Genomic DNA, 24,186 nt, shown 5'->3' with positions numbered 1-24,186 from the left:
ATAGAAAAGGCAAAGAAATAAGAATAAATAGAGTAAATAGAAGTAATAAATAATAGTAAATAGAAGAGAACTAGAGTAAAAGTACTCTAATTATAGATTTCTTTATCTATAATCAGAATCTCCTTCAAAATGTATACTCTTTAAAGGAAGTTTCTTGGTATTTGATCTTTCATCCTGACTATTTGCAGTATTTTTTTTTTTCTTTGACTTGAAAGCTAGATTATAGCTATGGAATTTATTACTGTATTCTATTTGAGTTTCTTTTTGGAGATCATCTGATTGGTATGGAATTGAATACGTAAATTAATTTAAGAAGTACTGTCATTTAAAAATATTGTCAGGATTTACTCTTGAATCATTATTTTTCCAGTTATATATAAATTACAAAAAAAAAAATCTATGAAAACTGTTGTATAGTTGTATTCATGTAGTCTCTGGCTATGTTGTTAGTACAAAATTGATGCATTCTGTAATTAATTTTGGATTTTCTTGTTCTGTCTCCTCTGATAGATTGTTCCTTCTGTCATCTACATTCTGACTTATTTTCACTTTCTCCCTGTCTACTGGCTGGCTCCCTTCTTACTAACTACAAACACATGCTTCCCTCATCCTGAAAAAAATGCTTACTTGATCCTTCTATCCTCATTAATTTAGGTCCTATATCTCTAATGCTATTTGTGGCTAAACTCATATTTGTGCTTCCACTTTGTCTTCTTACTCTTTTCTTTATCTTTTATCTCTTAATTGCCATATCCAATGCCTTTTTCTCATCTCTCATTCACCTTGATTTTTCTATAGCCTTTGACAACTGTTGGTCATCCTCTCCTCCTTGATACTTTCTTCTCTCTACATGTTTGGGAACACTTTTCTGATATTCCTCCTAACTGTTGGACCTCTTAATCTCCTCTGTTGGATCCTTTTCTAGCTTATTTTCACTAACAGTGGATATCCCTCAGGACTCTTGTTCTGGGCCCTTTTCTTTTTTCCTTCTGTGCTACTTTATTTGGCGATCTCATTATTGCCACCTCTATGTTTATGGGCCAACTAGTTCACATAGTGGATAGAGAACTCTGGGCTTGACATCAAGAAGACTCATTTTCCTGAGTTCAAAACTAGCTTCAGATACTCACTAGCCATGTGACTCTGTTTGCTTCATCTGTATAATGAGTTGGAGAAGGAAATGGCAAACCACTCCATTATTCTTGCCAAGATTTCAAAAATGGGGTCACAAAGAGTTTGACATGATTGAAATGACTAATAACAAAAATATTGATTATTTTCAAATCTACTTGTTGAGCTTCAGCTTCATTCACTAAAGCTTGTTTCCAATCTTGCATATTCAGTAGTTTTTCAGACATCTTAAACTCTATATCCAGTAGACAAATGAAACGGCTTATTATCTTTCTCCCTAAATCATTCCCTTTTCCCTATGTTCCATATTACTGTAGACAGCAACACCATCCTCCTAGTCCCTCATGCTCACAACCTAGGGGTCATCCTGCATTCCGCCCTACATTTCACTCTTCCCTGTTTTTCACTCTTCATTCTCCCATATTAAGTCTCTTGCCAAAAACTATTTTAACATTTTCAATTTCTTTTAAGTATTCCCCCTTGTTTCCCCTGACACTGCCATCACTTGAAAGCAAGCCCTTTATATCTCACACCTGGATTATTGCAACAGCCTACTGGTGGGTTTGGCTGTTTCAACGTTTTCTCCACTCCAGTCCATCCTCTGTTCTAAAGTTGATTTTGTTGAAGTGCAGATCTGGCCATGTCATAGTCTCTTCCCCCTACCCATCTGTACTGAATAAATCTATTGCTTCCAGAATCCTTGAGGGCAAGGGCTGTCTTTTTCTTCTTTTTGTATCCCCAGAACTTAGTTTAGTGCTTGCCTCATGATAAATGCTTAACAACACCTCTAGCCTTTCTCATTACATATGTTGGCACTTTATTTTAGGTGGATAAGAATACACAGCCCACATTAAAGGAAAATTCCATTTATTCCTATGCTTTCTAGAGTTGTGTTTTACTGAAATAAGTAATGGATTTTATAAAGAGCCTTTTCAGCAGTTAATGATATATATGATCATGGATATTTTCTTTTTTTTTATTAATATGGCTTATTATGTTGGAAGTTTTTTTTTTAATATAATACCATCCCTCATTCCTAGTATAAATCTAACCAATTCATGATGTGTAATCTTTTTAAAATATTGGAATCTCTCAAATGACTTGACCACAAGAATGATACCTATAAACAGTGAAATAAGATAAAATACAGCATTGAAAGTATGACAGGGAACAAAGAATGGAAAAGAAAATTAATAGTTTAAACTCTCTGAAAATTAGAATGAAATCAAATATAAAGCAATGAGTTCATAAAAATTAAAAGATAAGGGGGAAAATAATGTTTGTTATGTTTGTAATGTTTATATGAACTAAATGGCATAGTAGATAGTGTTGGACCTGGAGTCAGGAAAATTTTAAATACTTATCAGACAGCCAAGGGACCTTTTCCCTGTATAACACAACAACTTGTATATCCTAAGTCCATCTCTGGTAGAAAGAGGAGTTACCTTTTTATCTCCTTTTCTCCTATCTCCTTTTGTGTGAGTCCCCTAAGGGAAGAGGAATAGCAAAGTTGACTGGAAGCCAATGTAGCCTTCCATTTTTGCCATGTATATTCAACTTTTGACTTTTATTGCTCCAATTCTTGCTTGATTTCCATCCTTCCAAAGGAAAGGGAAAGGAGAAATGGAGAGTCTTTCATCTAATTATACATAATTCTGTCTTGTATTGTGTTTATCTCCTGCCTTTTTTCTACTTTCCTATGGGAAGAAGAGAGATATGTGCTACTTAATGAGGAATATATATGCACCTGATCATTTATTGCACATCCTAGTGATTCTGAACCTCTGTAGGGGGTTCATCGAAATGCCATTTTATATCTCCCCACCAGATTTTTTATTCCTTTCAACTTCAGCCCTTCTACCACAGAGTCCCAGGCAGTTACTGCATTTTCTTTACTGTCAGTTTCATAAGTAGTAACAAATTCGCTTTCATCTTCAATCTTCTCCCACTTTTTCCGAGTTGATGCAGTCACTGAGACCTAATTTTCTTTTGTATAATATCTCTGGCCACCTTTTCCATTAATGATTATTCTTTCACTCGTTTCTCTCAATTCAGTGGTCAAGGTGGGGGAGTTCCTATATCCCTTGCTCTCTGTTACCACTTCAGGATTCTTATTGATCACTATCATTCAATAACTTTTCATTTTTTGAAGTTCATATAATCTACATCTTCCATCCAATCAGTACTGGTGGCTGTTGTCTATAGATTGACCTTTTTCACACATCCTTTCCTTCTTCAATATGTTTGGTACTTGATGCACAATTTTCTTAGATTTTTGATCATTATTTATACTGGTATGAATTTTAGGACTTTGTTCAAATAAGTATATGGGAACTAGGTAGTCTGCTTCATTTTCAGGTAAATTTCTCAGTAGGAAGTCCCAGTTATTTTTTTTTTTTTTAATAGGATTGTTGGTTGTTCTTTGTCCTTGAAGAGGACCAAAATGACATCACTATGTTGAGGTCAAGGTATTGTGTGTCTGATTGTGGCTGATCATGCCATTGTAAGCTTCAAAGGCTCTAGCATAGCTTAGATATAAGTAATCCATGTGTACATTTGAAGTATAGATGTCTCTAGATTTGTGTGTTTCAAATTTCTTTTTGAGCTGTTACTGTTCTGCTTAACTCACAGAGTACAGTGCTTTCTTTGATGTAAGCACATCATTCAGGGCAGTCCTGTGCTAGTGTTTCCCATTCTTATAACTGATTCCAGAGTTTTTCAGAGACTTAAGAGAATGCTCTTGTATTGCTTCTTTAGACTGCCATGTGAATCCTTGCCTTCTGTGACTTCTCCATAAAATAGTCTTATATATATATATATTTGGCATTTGAACAAGGTTGCCGGCCCATCAGAGTTGTACTATTTGCAGTAGAGTTAAAATTCTTGGCAGTTTAGTTCAAGAAAAGACCTTAGTGTGTGGTACCTTATTTTGCCAGATAATCTTCAGACTCCTCCTAATACAGTTCAAATGGAAATGAATTAATTTCTTGGCATGGTATGCTGTCTTTTTTTTTTTTTTTTTAATAGCTCTTTATTTGCAAGTTATATGCATGGGTAATTTTACAGCATTGACAATTGCCAAACCTTTTGTTCCAATTTTTCCCCTCCTCCCCACCCCCTCCCCTAGATGGCAGGATGACCAGTAGATGTTAAATATATTAAAGTATAAATTAAATACACAATAAGTATACATGACCAAACTGTTATTTTGCTGTACAAAAAGAATCGGACTCTGAAATATTGTACAATTATCCTGTGAAGGAAATCCAAAATGCAGGCAGGCAAAAATATAAGGATTAGGAATTCAATGACAATATTCTTAGTCATCTCCCAGAGTTCTTTCTCTGGGTGTAGCTGGTTCAGTTCATTACTGCTCCATTGGAACTGATTTGGTTCATCTCATTGCTGAAGATGGTCAGGTCCATCAGAATTGATCATCATATAGTATTGTTGTTGAAATATATAATGATCTTCTGGCCCTGCTCGTTTCACTCAGCATCAGTTCGTGTAAGTCTCTCCAGGCCTTTCTGAAATCATCCTGTTGCTCATTTCTTACAGAACAATAATATTCCATAGTATTCATATACCACAATTTATTCAGCCATTCTCCAACTGATGGGCATCCACTCAGTTTCTAGTTTTTGGCCACTACAAAGAGGGCTGCCATAAACATTCGTGCACAAACAGGTCCCTTTCCCTTCTTTATGATCTCTTTGGGATATAAGCCCAGTAGTAACACTGCTGGATCAAAGGGTATGCACAGTTTGATACGTTTTTGAGCATAGTTCCAAATTTATGCCGTCTTCTTTTGAAAACTACCTATTCATATCCTTTGACTACTTGTAAATTGGGGAATGGCTCTTATTTTTATAAATTGTATTCAGTTCCTTATATATGAAAAATCGGGTCTTTATCAGAGATATTTGTAGTACTTTTCACTCCTGTTTTCCTACTCTCTTTCTGATTTTGGCTGCATTAATCTTGGCTGTATTATTTTTGTTTCTGCAACCCCTTTTTAATTTAATCAAAATTATCCATTCTAATTCATGTGATCCTCTCTTATCTCTTGTTTGATTGTAAATTCTTCCCTAGAGAGCAATAAAAGTTTTTCATGCTCCCCCTCAAATTTGCTTGTGCGATTACAATCTGTTTGTCTAAATCATTTACCTAGTTGGAGCTTATTTTAGTATACAGTGTGAGGTGCTAGTCTATAATACCTGTTTCTTTAGTCCAATACAATAATTTTTTGGTAGTTTTATTGGGATGGAACTGAATAAGTATAATTTAAGTAGAATTTGTAATTTTTTTTTTGGAACAGCTTGGTTTAGCCTTGAAGAACTAGATGTACATGGTCTGCCAAGAATAATAGTTTTGTTTCCACATTGCTTATTTTTATTATTCCTTCAGTTCCTTTTTGTTGTTTTATTGCTGATACAAACATTTCTAGTACAATATTGAATAATAGTTCTGATAACGGACATCCTGTTTCATGAACCCTCTTCTTTATTGGGAAGGCTTCTAGCTCATCCCCATTATAGATAATGCTTGTTGGTGGTTTTAGATAAATACAACTTACTATTTTTAGAAAAAGTTCTATTTTGTAGTTTTTATTTTTTGAAAGTTTTAAACTTTCAGCTTTGGGTCACTTTGTACGTTGTTAACCTTTGGGTTCTTTTGATGATGGAGTGACTTGAAATTCTTTCATATCAAAACATATTTAATTTTCATTATTTTATAAGTTTTGCATTTCATCATTGGTATTTTGTTGTCGTTGATCTGTGGATGGCCTCTACTCTTTAAAAGATCATATTCCTATCTTTCCTGTAATTCCCTGTAACTGATTTGTCGTTCTGCCTTTTTCTGAGTGGGTCTCATTAGGGCTTTTTCCTTGTTATATACAAAATTTATTTGAGTGAATTTTGACAATGATGTGTTTTAGTGAGTTAATCTTGGGATTTCTTTCTGTTGATGTATTGTAGATTCTCTTTGTATATTTTACTGTCTTCTGATTTTGGGGGAAATTTTTTTTCTGTATGATTTAAAAAATAACATTTACTGGCAAATGAAAACAAAGAGAACTCGGGCCTCAGTCATCTAGTATCTTCATTTTGTCGTTGAGGAATCTGAGGCTCAGAGAGGTGAAATAACTTCTCTATGCTTACACAGGTAGTAATTGGTACTGCTGGGATTTTAGAGGATCTCTGATTCCAGATGCAGCACAGCACTGTCTATACTGTGTCACATCATGGCTTAAAGGAAACAAAAATTGCATATGAGCAATTATCCTAGAAAACTATCAACTTTATAATTATTTCATGGTGTAGCACACTCACTTCTAACGTTTTTCAACATTTTAAATTTCCATATAAATACTAGCAAGAAAGAATATAAGGAAGAAAAAGAGAAAGTAACTAAGTAACTAGACATAAGAAAAGCAAAAACCTCAGTGACATTATTTGTAGACAAAATAAAAGGCTTACAGTAGGTTAATTCAGCTTACTGATTTACAAATAACTCAACTGAGATCCAGGAAAGTTAAGTGATTTGCCCAATGTCACTCATGTAGTAAGCAGCAGTTAGAATTTGAACTCAAGCTCTCTGAACCTAGAACCAATTGTTTCCATTGTTTTTAATTTTTGAATTTGTATTATCAGTGTCTAGCACAATGCCTAGCAGCATGTAGTTACTTTATAAATGCTTGATTCATATACTTTCCATGGTTGTTGTGGGCCAGAACTCTGTACTTAAAACAAGGATTCTTACAAGGTGCTAAACTCAGTGGTATTGATAAAGACAATGGTTATCTAATGTAGCATGGTGATTAATAGTTCTCTAGTTCAGTACATGTACTTAGTGCTTAATATATAGTTCTACAAGGTTCACATCTATGATAAAGTATTTGTAAGAGAGCATATAAGCTGGGACAAACTCAGCTGGAGTCAGAGCCAGAGAAGATAAGCAGACTGGAGGGGGGAGCTCAAGCTCTGGGAGGCAAATAGAGACAGATTAATCCCATCTTTCCACCTTTGTGGTGGCTGGAGGCTAAAGCACAAACCCTTGGCCTCGAGAGAGATTTACTCATCCCATCTCACACCACCTTGGTGTGGCAGGGCTCTTCTCCTTAACTTCTCCACTGAAACCAAGAGTCTGTAAGGCCTCTAAGAAAGCTAGCCTGGGCCCCAGGCAAGGAAATTAGATTGTGAAGGAGACAATAAAGAATTTGGACTTTAACACCTGGCTAGTCTTGTAGTGATTGATCTGACTAATAAGAAGGCTGCTTCCAAGACCTAGAAAACCAAACAAGTACATTACACATAATGACAAAAGCATACCAAGAAATCTTCATTGAATTTGGAATATATTTCAGAATAGAAAGAATAAAACTTGGACACTGATGTGTTGGAATGGGAAGAAGACCAAAGTGATACAAATTAATATTACTACAAGTGTCTGTTATGCTTTCATTTCCTTGTGGCTTTGTGAAGAGAACAAGGACATAGCTGCTTAATCTCTTGTTCTGAAATCAACAATAGGAAGTCCACAAGAAAGAACCCAGTGAATATTTTCATCTTGTGAATGTGGCAGTGCTCCTTGGAAAATGAAAAACATCTTTTCTTTGACTTTAGGAGCTGTATTGCTTATTCTTTGTGTACAAAAACAATGATTAAATTTTTGAAATTGTTTTGCATTAAAATTTTTATTGTGTAATTGTATGAAATGAATTTGGAAATGTAAAGGTGAACATTTTATCTATAAATAATTTACGATTTTTTCAAGTAAAAATAAAATGTTTCTTTATATTGTTTTTTTCTGAATTTTTAAAATCTTTTAAAATTTCTTATGTATGAAAACATGAAGTTAATGTAAGCAGTGTTGGGTGAGGTACTATTTATCTTGTCATAATTACTTTGTTAACTACTTAGGATTATAATGATTTCCTTAAATTTTTTATTTGGATCCATTACAGAATAATTAACCTCAATAAAAATTGGAGAATTCTGATGTAATCTTTGAAAGTTTACCTTTAGCTATTGTCCTGCCTTTTGTCAGATGTTTCTCAAGATCTCTTTATTAGGATTAATTAGGATTTAAAAAAAAATTTCCATCCATCAGTAATTTAAAAAAAAATTTCTTTGGGGCTATTCTCATATCTTTGTAATTTTGTGCTCTTCTACTTGCACATGAATTGGTTAAGTCTTTATTTGTCATGTTGTTGCCACAGTAAGCTTGGGTAAAGTTGACTGATAATTAACCTCACCCTCTACGTTATTTGCTTGAGTTCTGTCTCATTCTTTTGATTAATGGTATGGATTTTGGCCATAACCAATATTTTTTGCTGCTCCTCTACTTCTTTCTCCGCCCCAGTTGCCCATTGTAAGACCTATAGATTCCGGTGTGGTATTTGAGATCATTTTGGCTTCTTGAACAGCATTCCTTTTAGAGTGCCTGTTTTTTTTTATTCTTTTGTTGGAGTTGACAATGACTTTCCTGGTTTGGTTCTTCTTGTTTCTTTGGCTAACTCCTTATTATTTCTGTAGTGACTGTACTTGTTCTTGCTACCTGGTAATGTTTTGTACTAGATTGGTTTTTCTGAGTCCTTTTCAGATATTTTCTGGGGTTTTGTAAGAGAGTTAAGTTTCTTTACTACCTTTTTAAAAGTTGCTAGGAATGAAAGTGCCTCTCCTTCCCCCTTTTTTTTTCAGAATAGATGTAATTTGAAATGCACAACACACACATCCTCCCCCTCTCTCCCTTTCCTCTTCCTCCCCTCCCCCCTTTGCCTGGGTTCTTTTACTTGAGTTGCATTTTAAAAAAAATTTACATTGTCATCTTTGTCATATGTGTTTCTTTTGATTCTGCTTTCTTTACTATATCATTTTAATAAAATGTCCACCGTTTCTCAGAAATTATAATTTTTCTTTTCTTTTTTTTTTTTTTTTTTTTTTTTTTTGCATCTAACTTTGGCTTACTTGAGCAATTGGATTTGAGGGCTCCTTGAGTACAAGCAATTAAAAAATACACAGGAGATTGTCAGTTTCGCCTAATAATTTCAAATTCTTCATTTGGTGATAAAATGCCCTTTAAAGTGAAGGGGGTAACCCAAATGTTCGGTTAAAGTGGGATAAGGAAATCTGTGCTTATGTTTCCAGTGAGGATTTTTTTAAATGACAGTTTTACAGCTAGTTAGAGCAGGTATTAAGCCTCCAGATCTGTACCCTGATTGGGGTGACTATGTCAGTTTCCCACATTGCTGTGTTGTGGCATTTGCAATGATGGCTTCCCAACATACATTAAAAGATTGTCCTTCATTTTCATTAGTTCCAAGGTGGTGATTGTTGGGGATTAAAGCATTATCTGCTATTTCTTTATTATCTGTGCTTTCGATCTTTGAAGATAGTAATAGTTTGAAGAGAATATAGGATTAAAACCAGGTAGGGGTATGTGCATGTATTTTTGTGTGTGTGTGTGTGTGTGTGTGTGTGTGTGTGTATGCATGCATGCATATATTCTGCTTTTTAATATATCTGTTGTTATGGAACCATTCATGTCTAGATGGATACTTTATGTGAAGTTATATTGGGCAAAGGAGAAGGGACCTTCTTGGCTCATTTTGGAGGTCAAAGCAAAATGCAGGAGACAGTTAACACAATATACATTCCAGTTATCTAGCTGATGCCAAGAGAATGACCGTAGGTTATTTTTTCAGATGAGGAATCAGTAGCTTCATAGAAGTGCTTTTGTGTCTTTTTCCTTCCACGCTAGAATTCTGCATGTGACAACTATAATTCTTATTTGATATGAGAAGAGAAATAAGCTCATAAAAAAAGATTGTAAAAAAGGGATATTTTGTTAATATATAGATAACTATGTATATTTGTATAAATATATATGAATTATACTTCCATATAAATATGGTAAATCATATATATGTGAATTTATATACTAATATAAGAAATGGGTATAAAATTATAGATAGTAGATGATAGGGAAAGTATTGCACAAAGTAAAGTTTTGTTGGTTTTGCCATACTAGCACAGTCATTCATTTTTGTGGATATACCACAATTTGTTTAGGCATTTCTTAATCTTAGACATATTTTCCCCCTGCATAATAGTGCTATGAATATGTAATATATATCACATGCACATATGTATATATAGTTGTGTAATTTTAAATATTGTATGTAAAATGTTGTATTGTGACATACTTCTATTAAAATAAAGCTTTGTGACAAAAATGACAGTGTAATACTATTTTAATGTTTATAGCAAAATATTTGGCATAGCATGTAAAAGGTGGGGACAGACCATTTTACATTCAATTTTTAAATTTTGGACTATTTCAGACATCAACATTTTTCTACTACTGAAATTGTTTGAACCTATTTGGTTCCAAGCTTTATTTTATCTGTCAGTCTATCTCTATCCAGGAATCTTGTAGTATCTATGGATTTTACCTCTGTGGGATATGAAACCAGTATTGCAATCTCTGCGGGATGATCATAATTAATTAGTAACTCCTTACTTAATTTGAAAATGTCTCTCTTCCTATAGCACCTCTAATACTGTATTCATGATAGCTTTATTCAGATCTTTGAAGTGCATTCTTGTGTAAGAGATAGTAAACATCTTCTGATCAGTTCCAGAAGACTGGCTTAAGATCAAGCTGGAGTAGTAACTAGGAAGCAGATTTCTACTCTACTTGAAAAGTGTTATTACTGAGTCTTAATGTAGAGAATGATCACTTGTTGGGAGGTAATGGAGATATAATTTATTTGGGGACTAGGAATTGTATTGGATGACCCTTTTGATAGTTTTGTTTTGATCATTTCAACTTTTAGTGATAAAGATCAAAATTACCACATTTCTCTTTCAGTTCTGCATTTAGGACTTCTCAAATGCCATTTGTTTAAATATACAATACATCTATTGAAATAAAGTTTTGTGAAACAGATTATAGTAGAGTATAATTTTACATTTATAGCAAAATGCTTGGAATAGTATCTTAAAATGTGGAGACCATTTTACATTTTATGTATCACTGAAATACTGTTTGAATATGTTCAGTTACAAGCTTCCTTTCTATACTAATAACTTTTGGATCATAATTTCTTTGTTTACAATTAAGTTTTGGTGACTATGCTAATATAGAATATGCCAGCAAATTGCTTGTTTGTGTCATATAGCAGCGTAGATTGATTTGTTTTTGAATTTCTTCAGTTTGTATACTTTGAGGAAAAAGATGTTAATTTAAATAAAATAATTTTATTTTGGAAATCTGAGTTACATTACCTAATATAAGTAGACTTGATTTAAATAAAAATCAAAGATGCAGTCTAATAACAGCATATTAAAAGAGTGCATCCTTTAGCATAAATTTTATAACTACATGGTTTTTTGATTTTTTTCAAGATGTATATTTTAAACATTTTCACATAATACCCTTTTTGGATTTTTTCCTAAAGTTTGCAGGTCAATACTGCTTATGAAGACAGGAGATTTTCATTTTAAAATTACCTCTATCATGACCTGTCTTTATTGACCTTATTAAAGTAAGATACTTTATTTTTCCAGAGCTTCAGTTTCCATAGCAGCGAAATTAGGGAACTGAATTAAATTACTTTCTATTTCATTGATATAATGTTTGAGGACACAAGGCTACCTTATATCCTGGTGAAATAGGATGTAATATGTTACATATTTCACTTTTGTGAAGTAAGGATAACAATATTATAGAATTAGAGCTGGATGAATATCAGAGGTCCTTGAGTCCTAGTCCCTTCATTTTATTGATGAACTAAGGATTATATAGGTTTAATGATTTTTAAAAAGTCACATACACAGGTAAACAAAAAATGTGCCCTTCACCTCAGACAGTGTCCTTTATGTAATTAGGAATGGTGGTGAGGTGATCTCCAAAGTTTAGATTGAACACTTGAGTGTTGAACTTGTTGTACTATGGGAAGGGAATGAACAATAAGCTTCTGTGTTCCAGGCATTGTACTAAGTATTTAACAAATTTTGTCTCATTTGATCTTCATAACAGCTCTGTTCAGTAGGTGGTATTACGACTCTCATTTTGTAGTTGAAAAGATTGAGGCAGACAAGTAAAATGACTTATCTGTTATCATACAACTAAGTGACTTGAAGCTGGATTTGAACTTCACTTCAGACCTAGTATTCTTCTTTCTTTCTTTACTTTTCTTTTTTCTTTTCCTTTTCTTTTTTTGAGGCAATTGGGGTTAAGTAACTTGCCCAGGGTCGCACAGCTAGGAACTGTTAAGTGTGTGAGGCCAAATTTGAATTCAGGCTGATACTCTATCCACTGCACCACCTATCTGCCCCAGACCTAGTACTTTTGATTGTGCCATCTAATGTTTTGAAATGTTAAAAAACTGCTGGGAGACCTCAGCTCTATTGGGGAAGTTTTTTGTGGGAGGACATCAATTCAGCAACATATCATTCTGGGTGAATTCTAGTCTTCACTATTAAATGGGATTACCACACCAATAAATCCTTTGAAATATTGTTAAGTTAAAAGGAGAAACTGAAACTATTGACTTATATTTCAATCTTCACTTTTCTTGTCACTTATTCTTATTACGAAAATAAAGTAGAGCTTCGTCTAAAGAGAAGACTTACCATATTAGGTGAAATACAAGATCATCTTGCCCAGTATTTTCTTTGATGTATAAACTATGGTATATGTAGCAAAAGGACTTATCAGTTGTCTTCTTTAATATCTCCTGTATTATCATTCATAAATTTAGCTTTTTTTCCCCCCTCTATTTCAAAATGATTATTCAGTTTAGAATGAATTAGTTCAGGAAAAGAAGAAAAAGCTCTCCTTAGACCTGTAAGAAGCATCTTTTAAAACCAATATAGTCTTTGATGAGTATCTTCTTCTAGCATCACTGATTAGGGAGGTTATAGCACCATCAGAAAAAAGAATGTAATAAAATAGTTCACCTTTAAAAAAATTAATATAGTTAGTGTTATGAGTGATAAATGCTAATTGCCCATGTCACAACCACATCTTCAGCATTTGAAGACTGATCTCAGTAGTACTACTAAGTACTGAGATAATTTGTAGAAAACTAGTATGAAGATTATATGTCCAATAAGATTTTTCTTTCATCATTATCAGATATATTGAGCATTGTACATGGGGATACAGTAAGATATGGCATTGCCTTTTCCCTTGAAGGGCTTATCATGTCTCAATGGGCTTCTCCCAAAAGGCTTACTGTGTCTAGATAAAAAAGGTGCTATGCTTTATGAACAAAGTAACTCAAAAAAAATGTGAGATGTGCAAGTTTAGACATCACTGCAAAAGTTCATGTGGATTGTTTGTGCCTGGCCAGTGGTAGGAGCCTTCTGTGCTCATTTTGAACCGATCAGTCACAGTCAAATACACTGTACCTTGACCTCAATATAATGTCATTTTGGTCCTCTCCAAGCATAAAGAATAGCAAGCAAGTTACGTTTAGATTGGGAGATGACACATATACATAACTTTCATGATAAGGACACTAATAAGATAAAAGTAATAAAGATTTGCCTTTGTATGTTGTATGTTGTCTGTACAATTTTTTGCAAAAATCTTCTTGCCAAATCTTACCACTTTTATATTCACAACATTTCTTATGTATTCTGCCTTCTCTTTGTCACTATGATAAGTCATTTCATGCCTGAACTATTGCAGTAGTTTATCTGCCTTAAGACTCCATTCTGGGTTCACCCTCTGCTCAGCTATCATTACTTTCAATAAACACTAGTGGTTTCTTATCTCTCAAATCAAATATAAATAATATTAACTAGTATTTATATACTACTTTAAAGTTTACAAAATGGTTTACATATGTTAACTCATTTCATCCTCAAAACCCTGTGAGGTAGGTGCTATTATTATCCCCATTTTACATATGAGGAAACTGAGTGACAGATAAGCTGAGTGACTCGCTAAGCATCACACAGCTAATAAGGGTGTCTGAGGCAGATTCCAGTATCTTCTTGACACCCAAGTCTTGTCCTCTATTCAATTGTGCTATCTCTGTTGGCTTTTAAAGCCCTTTCTTAACTTTTCTCTTGCATCTTACCTTCCCATCACATACTCTGGGATCCAGTGACTGATCTCCTTAGCTTTTCTTTTATATTTTTTTTTCTCATGCATTTTAACTGGGTGTCCTCCATGCCTGAAATTCTCACCTCTATCTCCTGTGTTTCCTCAAATTTCAGTTAAAATCCTACTTTCTGTAAGAATCCTGGTCCTCCTTAATGTTACTATTACCTTGTACAATATTTCAGAGTCTGATTCTTTTTGTACAACAAAATAACGGTTTGGTCATGTATACTTATTGTATATCTAATTTATATTTTAATATATTTAACATCTACTAGTCATCCTGCCATCTGGGAGAGGGGGTGGGGAGTAAGAGGTGAAAAATTGGAACAAGAAGTTTGGCAATTGTTAATGCTGTAAAGTTACCCATACATATAACCTGTAAATAAAAGGCTATTAAATAAAAAAAAAAATAATAATAAAAAAATAATAAAAATGTTACTATTATCTTCCCTTTGAAGTTACTCCAATTTATCTGATGTAGAAACACATGTATGTACAAGTATAGATATGTAATATGTATATATACATGTGTAGTTATGTATAAACATATCTACACATACAGGCAAAGACACATTTGTATGTGTATATAAATATCTATATATCTCTATATTTCGTTTAATGTAATGCAATTGTTTGCATGTTGCAATTTTTCCTCCTCTCCTTCCCTCCCAATTAAATTAAATTAAAATTAATTCTTTTGAGGGCAGGAACTGTATTTGTTTTTCTTTGTTTTTCTGGTGCTTAGAACAATGTCTGACATATAATTAGGGCTTAATAAATACTTGTTGACTTGACAGCAGTCCTGTGAGTTAAGTAATGTAAATAATCTTAGCTAAGTTTTACAGATAAGGAAATGGAGACAAAGAAAATTAAGGGATTTTTTTTCCCCACAGTTATACAGTTGGTAAGTGGTAGAGCCAGGATTTAAATTAATATCTTACACCTTCAAGTCCTTTGCACTTTCGACACAAGTGTCATAACATTTATTGAGTATGAGATAGAGTTGTATGATAAATTTAGAAATTTGAAGAAAGTAGCAAAGACATAAGGGTCTGTAGTGCATTGAAAAAGTAGGGCTTCAAGGAGGAACTTCAGATAAAAAATATTGAAGGAATTATAGAACAGTTAAAATATCTAGTTAGTGCAGAAGGTATTTTTAACAGGTATGAGGCCTGAATAGAATCACACTATTAAAAGTTGGAAGAGATTGTAGGATTATAAATTTAGATGTAGAAGGGACCTCAAGAAGTAAATTATGTAGTCCTCTAATTTTATAGTTGAGGAAACTGAAGCCCAGAGAAGTTGTGGCTTGTTTAAGGTCAAATAGATAGTGAGTGGTAGATTTGGGATTTGACCCCAAATTTTTTGACTCAAATCCTATTTTCTCTATTATACCACAGTGCCATCCTAGGTACCCTTGTCATTTAAGCCAAGATTCCCTGCTCACAATCCTTGTCAGTCATTAAGCCTCTCTGCCTTCTTTATTCTAAACATTTCCAGTTCCTTAAACTTTTCTTTGTAACATAATTTTGAAATCTCTTACCATTTTAGTTGCCCCTCTCTGTATATACTTGAGTCTGTCAGTTTCTCACTTAAAATGTGGTACTCAGAATTGAATACAGTATTTGAGTTTGATCTGATTGTTTCAGAGTATAATGGGATTATTATTTACTTTTATATAGACACCAGATTTATATTAATGTGCTACAGAAGATTGTTAGTTTTTTAGCAGATGTCACATTTTTTGTTTTTATTGAGCTTATTAACAACTAACATAGGTAATGGAAATGAGACTAGAAAGGTGAGTCAGATTTGAGAAACATTATGAAGGAAGAATTGGTAGCATGTAGAAATTATTAGGTATGAGAAGAGTAAGAAGAATCAATTATGACCTCAGGGTTTTGAACCTGTGGGATTGGCAGAATGGTAGCATCACTGTGAGAAATGGATATGTATGAAGGAAAGAGATTGTGGGGGTCAAGGGAGAGAAGAAAAGTTTGCTTTTAGGCAAAGTTTGAAGTTATGAACATTCAGGATAGAGGTAAGAGAAGAAGAAATTTGAGAAAGATCTGAAGATGTATCTCCTGGCAACAGACTGAATCTGCTTTCTGAGTACTAGCTTAGCAGAACTCAAGAGAGATTTCATCTCCAGTGGCCCCAGGTCACTTGAGGACAAATATTATCTCATGATAATCCATGAAGCAGAAAAATATATAATGGCATGGAGGAAGAGTAATGTGTTATATATCCTATTTGGGCTTTAAAGATTAGACGCAGGGGTCCTCAAACTTTTTAAATAGGGGGCCAGTTCACTGTCTCTCAGACTGTTGGAGAGCTGGAGTATAGTAAAAAACAAAAACTTTGCTTTGTGGGCCTTTAAATAAAGAAACTTCATAGCCCTGGGTGAGGGGGATAATTGTCCTCAGCTGCCGCATTTGGCTCGAGAGCCGACATTTGAGGACCCCTGGGAGTATTCTGTTTGATTCTAGAGATAATGGGGACCAGTGAAGTTTATTGAGAGGGGAAATTGGAAGTGGGGTGGTCAGAATTGTCATTTAGGAAAATTCAGTCTGGTAGCTGTGTGGAGGAAGCATTAGCATGGGAAAGACTTAAGAGAGGGATACTTTAAAGAGGCTTTGGGGTGACTGGGTGGAAGGAAAAATCACATTTGAAGGACATGAAGAGGTAGAAATGAAAAGATTTGGCAACTAATTAGCTATGTGGGATGAATAAGAGTGAATAATCATGTATCACAGAGCTCGTAGACCTGGGAAACTGAAAATAAATTGATGTTCACAGAAATAATGATGAAAATAATAGGTCTTGTGTGTATTTAGGTATTTTTACTAGAATATTTTTAGTCAAAACTTATTGAAAGAAAAAAAATAGACTTTAAGTTCTAACATCACAAGAGTATAATAAGGGATTAGAGAAACGAGGGATATTTATCTTAATGAAGAGTTGTTTCCTCCATCCATTCCCGCATGATTATTGATTTCATATGTCATTATCAACTTGAGATAGACCTGTGATATTATTGATGCTGATGTAGCCCATTTATACCTCCTTATAGTAACCCATTTAATCATACTGTGAAGCTCTTATCCATATTATCCCATAAATCTTCCATGGAGGGATGGTGCTAAACAGTGCTACTGGAGACCTTTCTCTAAATCTTGTATTGTTACTTGGGTACTTAGGGAGCATATTGGCTCTACTTTAGTTATCCTGTGCTTTCTTTTCCAGCTTTACATTTTGCAGATAAGTTTAATGTAACTTTTTGTTGGGTGTATATTCTGGAGACTAGTTTGTGACCAAATATGCCTCTCCCATGCTCATTAGGTGACTTGCAACTTTAATTCTTTGGTAACTATAGTATTATATAACTTGTCACTACTACACAGCACCACTAGAAGAATATTGGTATTCAAAAGATGAATCCTTTGCTTCAGGGAGCAGTTTGTGGTCATTAATAATGTCATTTAATTTCTCAGATATAATTCAGCCCATTCTCTTTCTCCTCCTGTTTGATTTCCCCCCTAGCTTATTGTCTATAGGTAGTGTCTCTGTAAGATATCTGTACTGATCCAATTGTATTTTATGGTCTGGATGATAGGTAATCAACTTTTCTTTTTGGATGGTTAGACCAAAACTTTTATATGATTATGGCGTCATTTAGGAGAATACAATTAGAAACTCTCAGGACTTGAAGCTCTCACTTGAATATTATATGCAAACGGGAGAACCTAGAAAATCTCACAAGCTGTGTACCTTGTCTATTTGCATAGTATTCTAGTTATCCTCTGATTGTTACAAACACTGTTGGCAAGCACATTTTTATTTTATCTGTTTTATTTTTTAAGAAATCCTATAATACATGTATACACACGTTTGTGTGTATGTGTGCAAGTATACTCCAAATATTCTTTCTCTACATAGTACTTTCTTCTCCTTCCCCCTAGCTGTCCTTTTCTCTTTTTTTTCCTTCTCTTTAGGGAAACTGAGTTCCCTATCCTTGGAGTTCATTAACTAGAAGCTGAGTAATTTTCAAGGAAGTTGCAAAGGGGGATTAATTCACAAGAATATAAAGAACTAGATGTCTTTTAAGACTCATTTCGACTTTGTGATCTTGACAGCATGGAATTGGATACAAGTATAGTTATTTTGAGGGTGGATTTCAGTGAAAATAAGGGGTCAAGGGTAATTAGGGAGGGTAGGGCATATGCATAGGATGTTAAAGGATTATAGATTTAGAGCTGGCAAGGGAATTTAAGAGTGAAAGACATCTGCATAGACTGTCACAGGATTGTAGAATCACAGATTTGCAGCTGCAAAGGGACCTTGCAAGTTATATGGTCCAATCCTGACATTTTATAGATGAGGAAATTGAGGCCCAGAGAATTATGTGAATGATAGAATCCATATTTCAACCAGAATACTCTGACTCTAAATCCATTTTTCCTCTGTACAACTTGGGAGTTGGCAGCCTTTAACAAATAGGGTGTTGTCACCCTGATCCTTTTCTTTCTGGTATGCTAGAGATTCAGATGCTGATTTTCATGAGAGGTAAAGGGTGGTATGATGATCCTTCAAGTGCTGTGATGATGGTGGTGCTACTGCTCCTCTTTTACCTGCACCCAGGGCTGTTTTCAGAGGCGTGCACGTGTGTGTGTGTGTGTGTGTGTGTACACATCCATGTGCATACACAAGCATGCACATTTGTGCATGTGCATAAAGTGGCAGGATTGAAGATTGAGTGAATGAATTTTTATCCTCCAGTGTTGGGAAAAGGTACATATAATTCAGAGTCGGGGGAATGTTGTTTCCTGTGCTCTCTCAGGTATGTGTTGTCTATGGAACTGTGACTTCAGTAATAAAGATAAACAGAACTTAACTTTCAGTAATCTTTTCAAAGTTGGAAGTGACTTTGTTACTTGACAAGCACATCCTCTTTTCCTAATTTTTATATCATTTTGATTGTTACTTTTAGCAGCATTGATTTAAGTATTCAGCAAGAGTGACAAAAACGACAGGCATTCTTTGGGAAGATTTTAGGAAAGAAATAAAAGTCTTTCCAAACCATCATTAATCACAACAATCAATTTCAATTATATCTGGCTACATGATGAAAACTGAAAACAAAGACAAACAGCATAATTTAAAGAAGAAAAATTTATAGTTAAAAAACATTGAGCTTATATTGTAGATCAGAAATCGAGGAGAAAATAAGAATTGTTTCATATAAAACTCAAAGTATGTCTGTCATTCCCTTGGCAGGAAATTCCAGAAAATACAAAAGACATTCTAATCACTTTGTTGAATTATGAAGAAGGCAAAACCCATTAAAAAAAATTGAAAACACCTTAACTTAAAATGAATTACTAATAGTCAATCAGGAGATATATTGCTGACAATTTGATGAAGTAGCACAGCATAAGATATAAATCAACTTTGGTATGTGAAATATATTTTAGTTATTTTAAGGTAAACTCTATTATATTGTTTTGAGGTATTTCATTTAAAAGCTGTTTAACATTTTCTAAATGATGAACCTCCCATTCAGAGGTTTGTGTAGAAATTTTGTATGGAAATTTAAAATCAGATATGGACTGGACCTATGATTTCACTAGAATAACCAGAACTCATTGATAAGGAAACTCTTTTCCCAGTATAGCACAAAACCTTTGTCAAAAAAAAAATCTTAGAGAATTGCTAGAGCAAAGACTCCTTAAACTTTTTCTACTCTCAAATCCTTTTTGCCCAAGAAATTCTTACACAATTAGATATAAAACAGGCATACAAATCAAACATTTACTGATAATAAATCATAAAGAAAATTATTTTAAAATAATTCTTTGGTATATGTATAATTTATTGAAGACAAAAGCAAACTTGCATACTCATGTTTACTCAAGAATTAAATCTTGAAATATTCGATACTGTAGGATGTGTAGAGCATTTTCAAATGTTTTTCAGAATTTATACTTTGATTTTATAATTGTCATGACTGAGAATGCTCTGCTTTGAATAATATGTAGTTCAAAATGATAGAAGTACATTTAGGGCCATTTCAGAAATTGTTTGAAATTTTGTCCTGATCCCAAACCAAAATTCATTTAATAATTTTTTAGGAAACTAAAGTTTTAAGGTTGCATTGCTTGATAACTCGACAAATTCTTAAACTTTTAATGGCAGATGATTGGCATTTTTGATTTCAACTAAGTCTGACTTATGAACCCAACTTAGTTTTTTAGAATCAAAATTTGAAGGGAAATATTTCCGAATCTGTGTCTTCAGGCACTTCAGATCAGTTATAACACCTCCAATAAATCTTTGGGAAAGTTATTTTCAATTATAAAATCATCTGTAGCTGAAAACATTTCTAAGGAACTATTTTCTACCCTATCCTTCCATGTGTTAACTTTTAAAGTAAAATTTTCAATTTTATCTTTTAATATAAATGTTATAATTTTTACTAGAAGTGGCATGTTTAAATAATTGACTTTTTTGAAAATATCTGACAGTTTTAAAAGACATTAACTCAATATGAAAAAAATGATATGTAAGAGCTTCATCTTTCAGTTTCAAAAATTTGTTTAAACTTCACCCTCTTGAGAGCCATCTTAACCTTGCATGTAGTAATATGCTTCTGTAATCAAAAATATTTTTTTTGTTTTTGTTTTTGCTTTTGTTTTGTTTGGCCTATAAGTGATATATTCACTGTCACTAGGTTTAATTTTTGCTGCAATCTAACATTTCCCTTCATTGCTCCAGCACCATCTGTATACATTCCAATGCAATTTTTTCTATTGTAAGCCTTCATTTGGGAAAAATTCATTGACTTGAAGAGATATTTTTTTACTTTCTTTTGTCTTTCACAAGGGTAACAAAACAATAATTCCTCACTTGTATTTTTTTCATAAACATATCTTATATGTGCTATTTTAAAAATATCAATTGTTTCTTATAATTGAATTGCAAACTTTGGGCTGCCCTTATGCCTGGTAAAAAGCTACTGGAATTGGTCATTACTAATTTCAAAAATCCTTTCAGAAACAGTATCATCTGATAAAGGAATTTTATTAATTTTATCCCCATACTTTTTCCCATGAACTATTTCTGACATTTTAATAGCAACAGATAACATGAGATCTTTTCCTATTGCATAGAGCTTTTTAGTTTTTAGAATTAAATAAGTTTCGTAAGATGCAGGTAAATACATTTTGTTGACATTAAGAAATACCTAAAATCTTAGTTCTTTATTTGAAGATTTTAAAAGTCAAAATATTTCTTTGGTTTATTGTAGTACTCTGCATGCTTGGTATTAAGATGTCATTTTAGTTTAGCGCATGAAACCAGCACTGCACAGCCAAAACTTCATTACAAATCAAACAGATTTTTCTTCATCATCATCATCATTAGAAGTTGATCCATATTGTAAAAATGATTTGACATATTTTCTTTCAGTTTACCCACTAGTGAAGGCATCATTATTCTTACCTCTTTTAAATTTATCCACTTATACATAACTGAAAAACAAAATACAAGATAGATGTTGTTAATAATTTCTCAAAAAAAATTACTAGCTTTAGTTCATGAAATTGTTTGTACTTAATTTTACATGTTAAAAGCCTACTATTTCTCTACCATCACCACTGTATGTATAAATGTGAACATCAGTTTTTTTTTCCTCCAAATCAAATTTCTAGTTTCTCTAAAAGGAGAAAACTGCAATTTTAAAAATCAGACATTCTAAAACAAATCCAAAGATATGCTTATTTGATACTTAAGTGCTGGGGAATGATGATAGGACAATGTTAAAAGACTCTGTTTTCCATAGTTGAACTGTTATATTTCTGTGAGAGCAGAAAACCTTGGATATACAGTAAAAATGCTGTAATTCATAAAATACAATAGTCCTAAATCTGAGCTTGCGTGTTTCTGGCATCATTTGTTGGCTTTGTGTGGTTTGAGGGCATGCAAGGTACAAAGTGAGCATGTTCTATGTTGAGAATGAAGACTGCAATGAAGTTTTACAGTGCAACATGGGCATGTGCTGCCAGAAACACCTCAGATTTGTTATGCATTTGATTTTTGAATTTTGGCTGTAGCATATTCAGATGCCTTTTGCTATTGCCAGATTTTTTGCTGTCCCCACATTTAGTTAGACAGTATCATATGGGGTCATGACCCACAGTTTTAAGAAGCTTTGATTTAGTGACTGAATGACTAATTTGCTTAATGTCACACCACCAGTATATATGAGTGAATTTGAATATGAAATATAACTGTGTTATTGGACATGGGTGTTGTGCATAAAGAAGCATAGAAAATTTATATGAAATATGATGCAAAGTAAAGTAAGCAGAGCTAGAAAAAACTTTATGTAATTAATACAACAATGTAAATGGAAGAAACAACAAACAACTAAAAATCAATGTTACAAAATTATCAGCAAGTTTGGCTCAAAAAGAGGCTAAGTTGTTAACCCCAACTCCTTTGCAGAGGTGAAGACTATTGTTCTGGGAACTGCAAATGTCATATTTTTTTTCCCTATTGATATTTCTTAGTAAATTTTATTTTTTTTTTAAATCTTTTCTTTATTTTTAAAATTGTTTTCTAAAAGAGGTGACCTCCTGGAGGGATGCAGAGGGAAATGTAGTCACTGAAAAGAAGGAATTTAAAAAGTTTAACACATGAAGCCATACAACATGCTGGTTCCATTGCTTGTATATCATTTTTAAATTCCATAACAGTAATATTGCTATAGTTGCAAGGTATTAATAATTTCCTTTATTAACATCCTAAAGTTTATAGCGTAGGATTTTTCAAAGTAGAAGCCTAAATACCTTATTATAACCTAAATACCTTACTATAAAATTGCTCTCTAAGAATTTTCCCATTAGCTGGAGTGTTGATTAGCACAGAACTCAAAATTTTGGTTTAAATGCCACCTTTCATATGCATAAATATTTTTAATGATATGTTAAAAAATTTTCTATCTTTATTTTTTTACATTGATTGCATTTCTCCTTGTTACGATTTATATCTTTGGGTTTCACTCATTTCCTTTAGTTATTAAATTGAAGTTTTGTTTTAGGGCTATATTCCATCTCTGCTTGTATTTTTGAGTGAGTTGACATTTCTTTGTGTCACAGTGTCTCCTGAATTCTAGTGCACCCCCTGGCTTCTCAGAATTTGACACCCCTTCTCCCCTGCTCAGATCTTTGAGATTCAGGTTGCTCTGTGGCATCTCAGCATAGAATCTTAGGGGAGTATAAAGAGGCCTGAGATATCTAAATCCTACTAAGGCACCAGATTGCTTGCTTTTATTCCCAGAAGCTAGGATTTTCTTCCACTCTTGTTGCCTCAAAATAAAAAAAAACCTCAAAGTTTTATATTATACATGTCTTGTCTTTTTTTTTGTCATATGCTTGCCCTCCTTTTCCTTTGTGGACTTTGGACTGATTGTAGTTTTAGTGTGAAAGACATCACTAATTGTTCCTTTTTGATTAATATTTAGAGTATTTTTTGGAAATTTCAGGATTTTTCCTAAGATTAATATATATTACAGATCCTGGGTTAGAACAGCTATTTCTCAATTTATTTACTGATCTAATATCTTTTCACTACATCTTGCTCACTGGATTTTGAGCTGAACCTGTGTTAAAAAAAAAATCACTTTAAACAGAAAACATTAAAAAGATGTAGCATGATAATTTTTTTTTAATGAAATGAAATGGTCTGTTTTGGTGTGTTTGTGTGTGTGTGTGTGTGTGTGTGTGTGTGTGTGCACGCGTGTGCACGGACCTCTATTGTAATCAGTTTTCAGCATAGAATTGTTTTTGTAATTCTTTTTTTTTTTCCTTAATTTCAACTTGTCCTTGATGTATACTTAGTTAAAGATGCCTTTTCCTTTGAAAAACTTGA

At 33.3% G+C, this 24,186-nt stretch overlaps 1 protein-coding gene across 6 annotated transcripts in view; it reads left to right on the top strand.

The window, feature by feature from the left end:
* VRK1 (VRK serine/threonine kinase 1) overlaps positions 1 to 24,186 on the top strand; it is a 114,043-nt gene that overhangs the window by 26,284 nt on the left and 63,573 nt on the right. For 3 of the 6 annotated variants that reach the window (XR_004232103.1, XR_004232104.1, XM_031953292.1), the window contains exon 1: positions 16,180 to 16,297. The exons of the other annotated variants lie outside the window; for them this stretch is intronic. Coding sequence is in view for 1 of the 3 variants with exons in the window: in XM_031953292.1 (XP_031809152.1) it covers positions 16,279 to 16,297 (19 nt within the window). In the remaining 2 variants the exon portion in view is untranslated. Of the gene's footprint in view, positions 1 to 16,179; positions 16,298 to 24,186 lie in introns of those variants that run through there. 6 annotated transcript variants of the gene reach the window in all.

The sequence above is a fragment of the Sarcophilus harrisii genome, chromosome 2 (assembly GCF_902635505.1).
Source record: "Sarcophilus harrisii chromosome 2, mSarHar1.11, whole genome shotgun sequence".
Taxonomy (NCBI): domain Eukaryota; kingdom Metazoa; phylum Chordata; class Mammalia; order Dasyuromorphia; family Dasyuridae; genus Sarcophilus; species Sarcophilus harrisii.
This window is presented reverse-complemented; position numbering and strand designations above follow the sequence as displayed.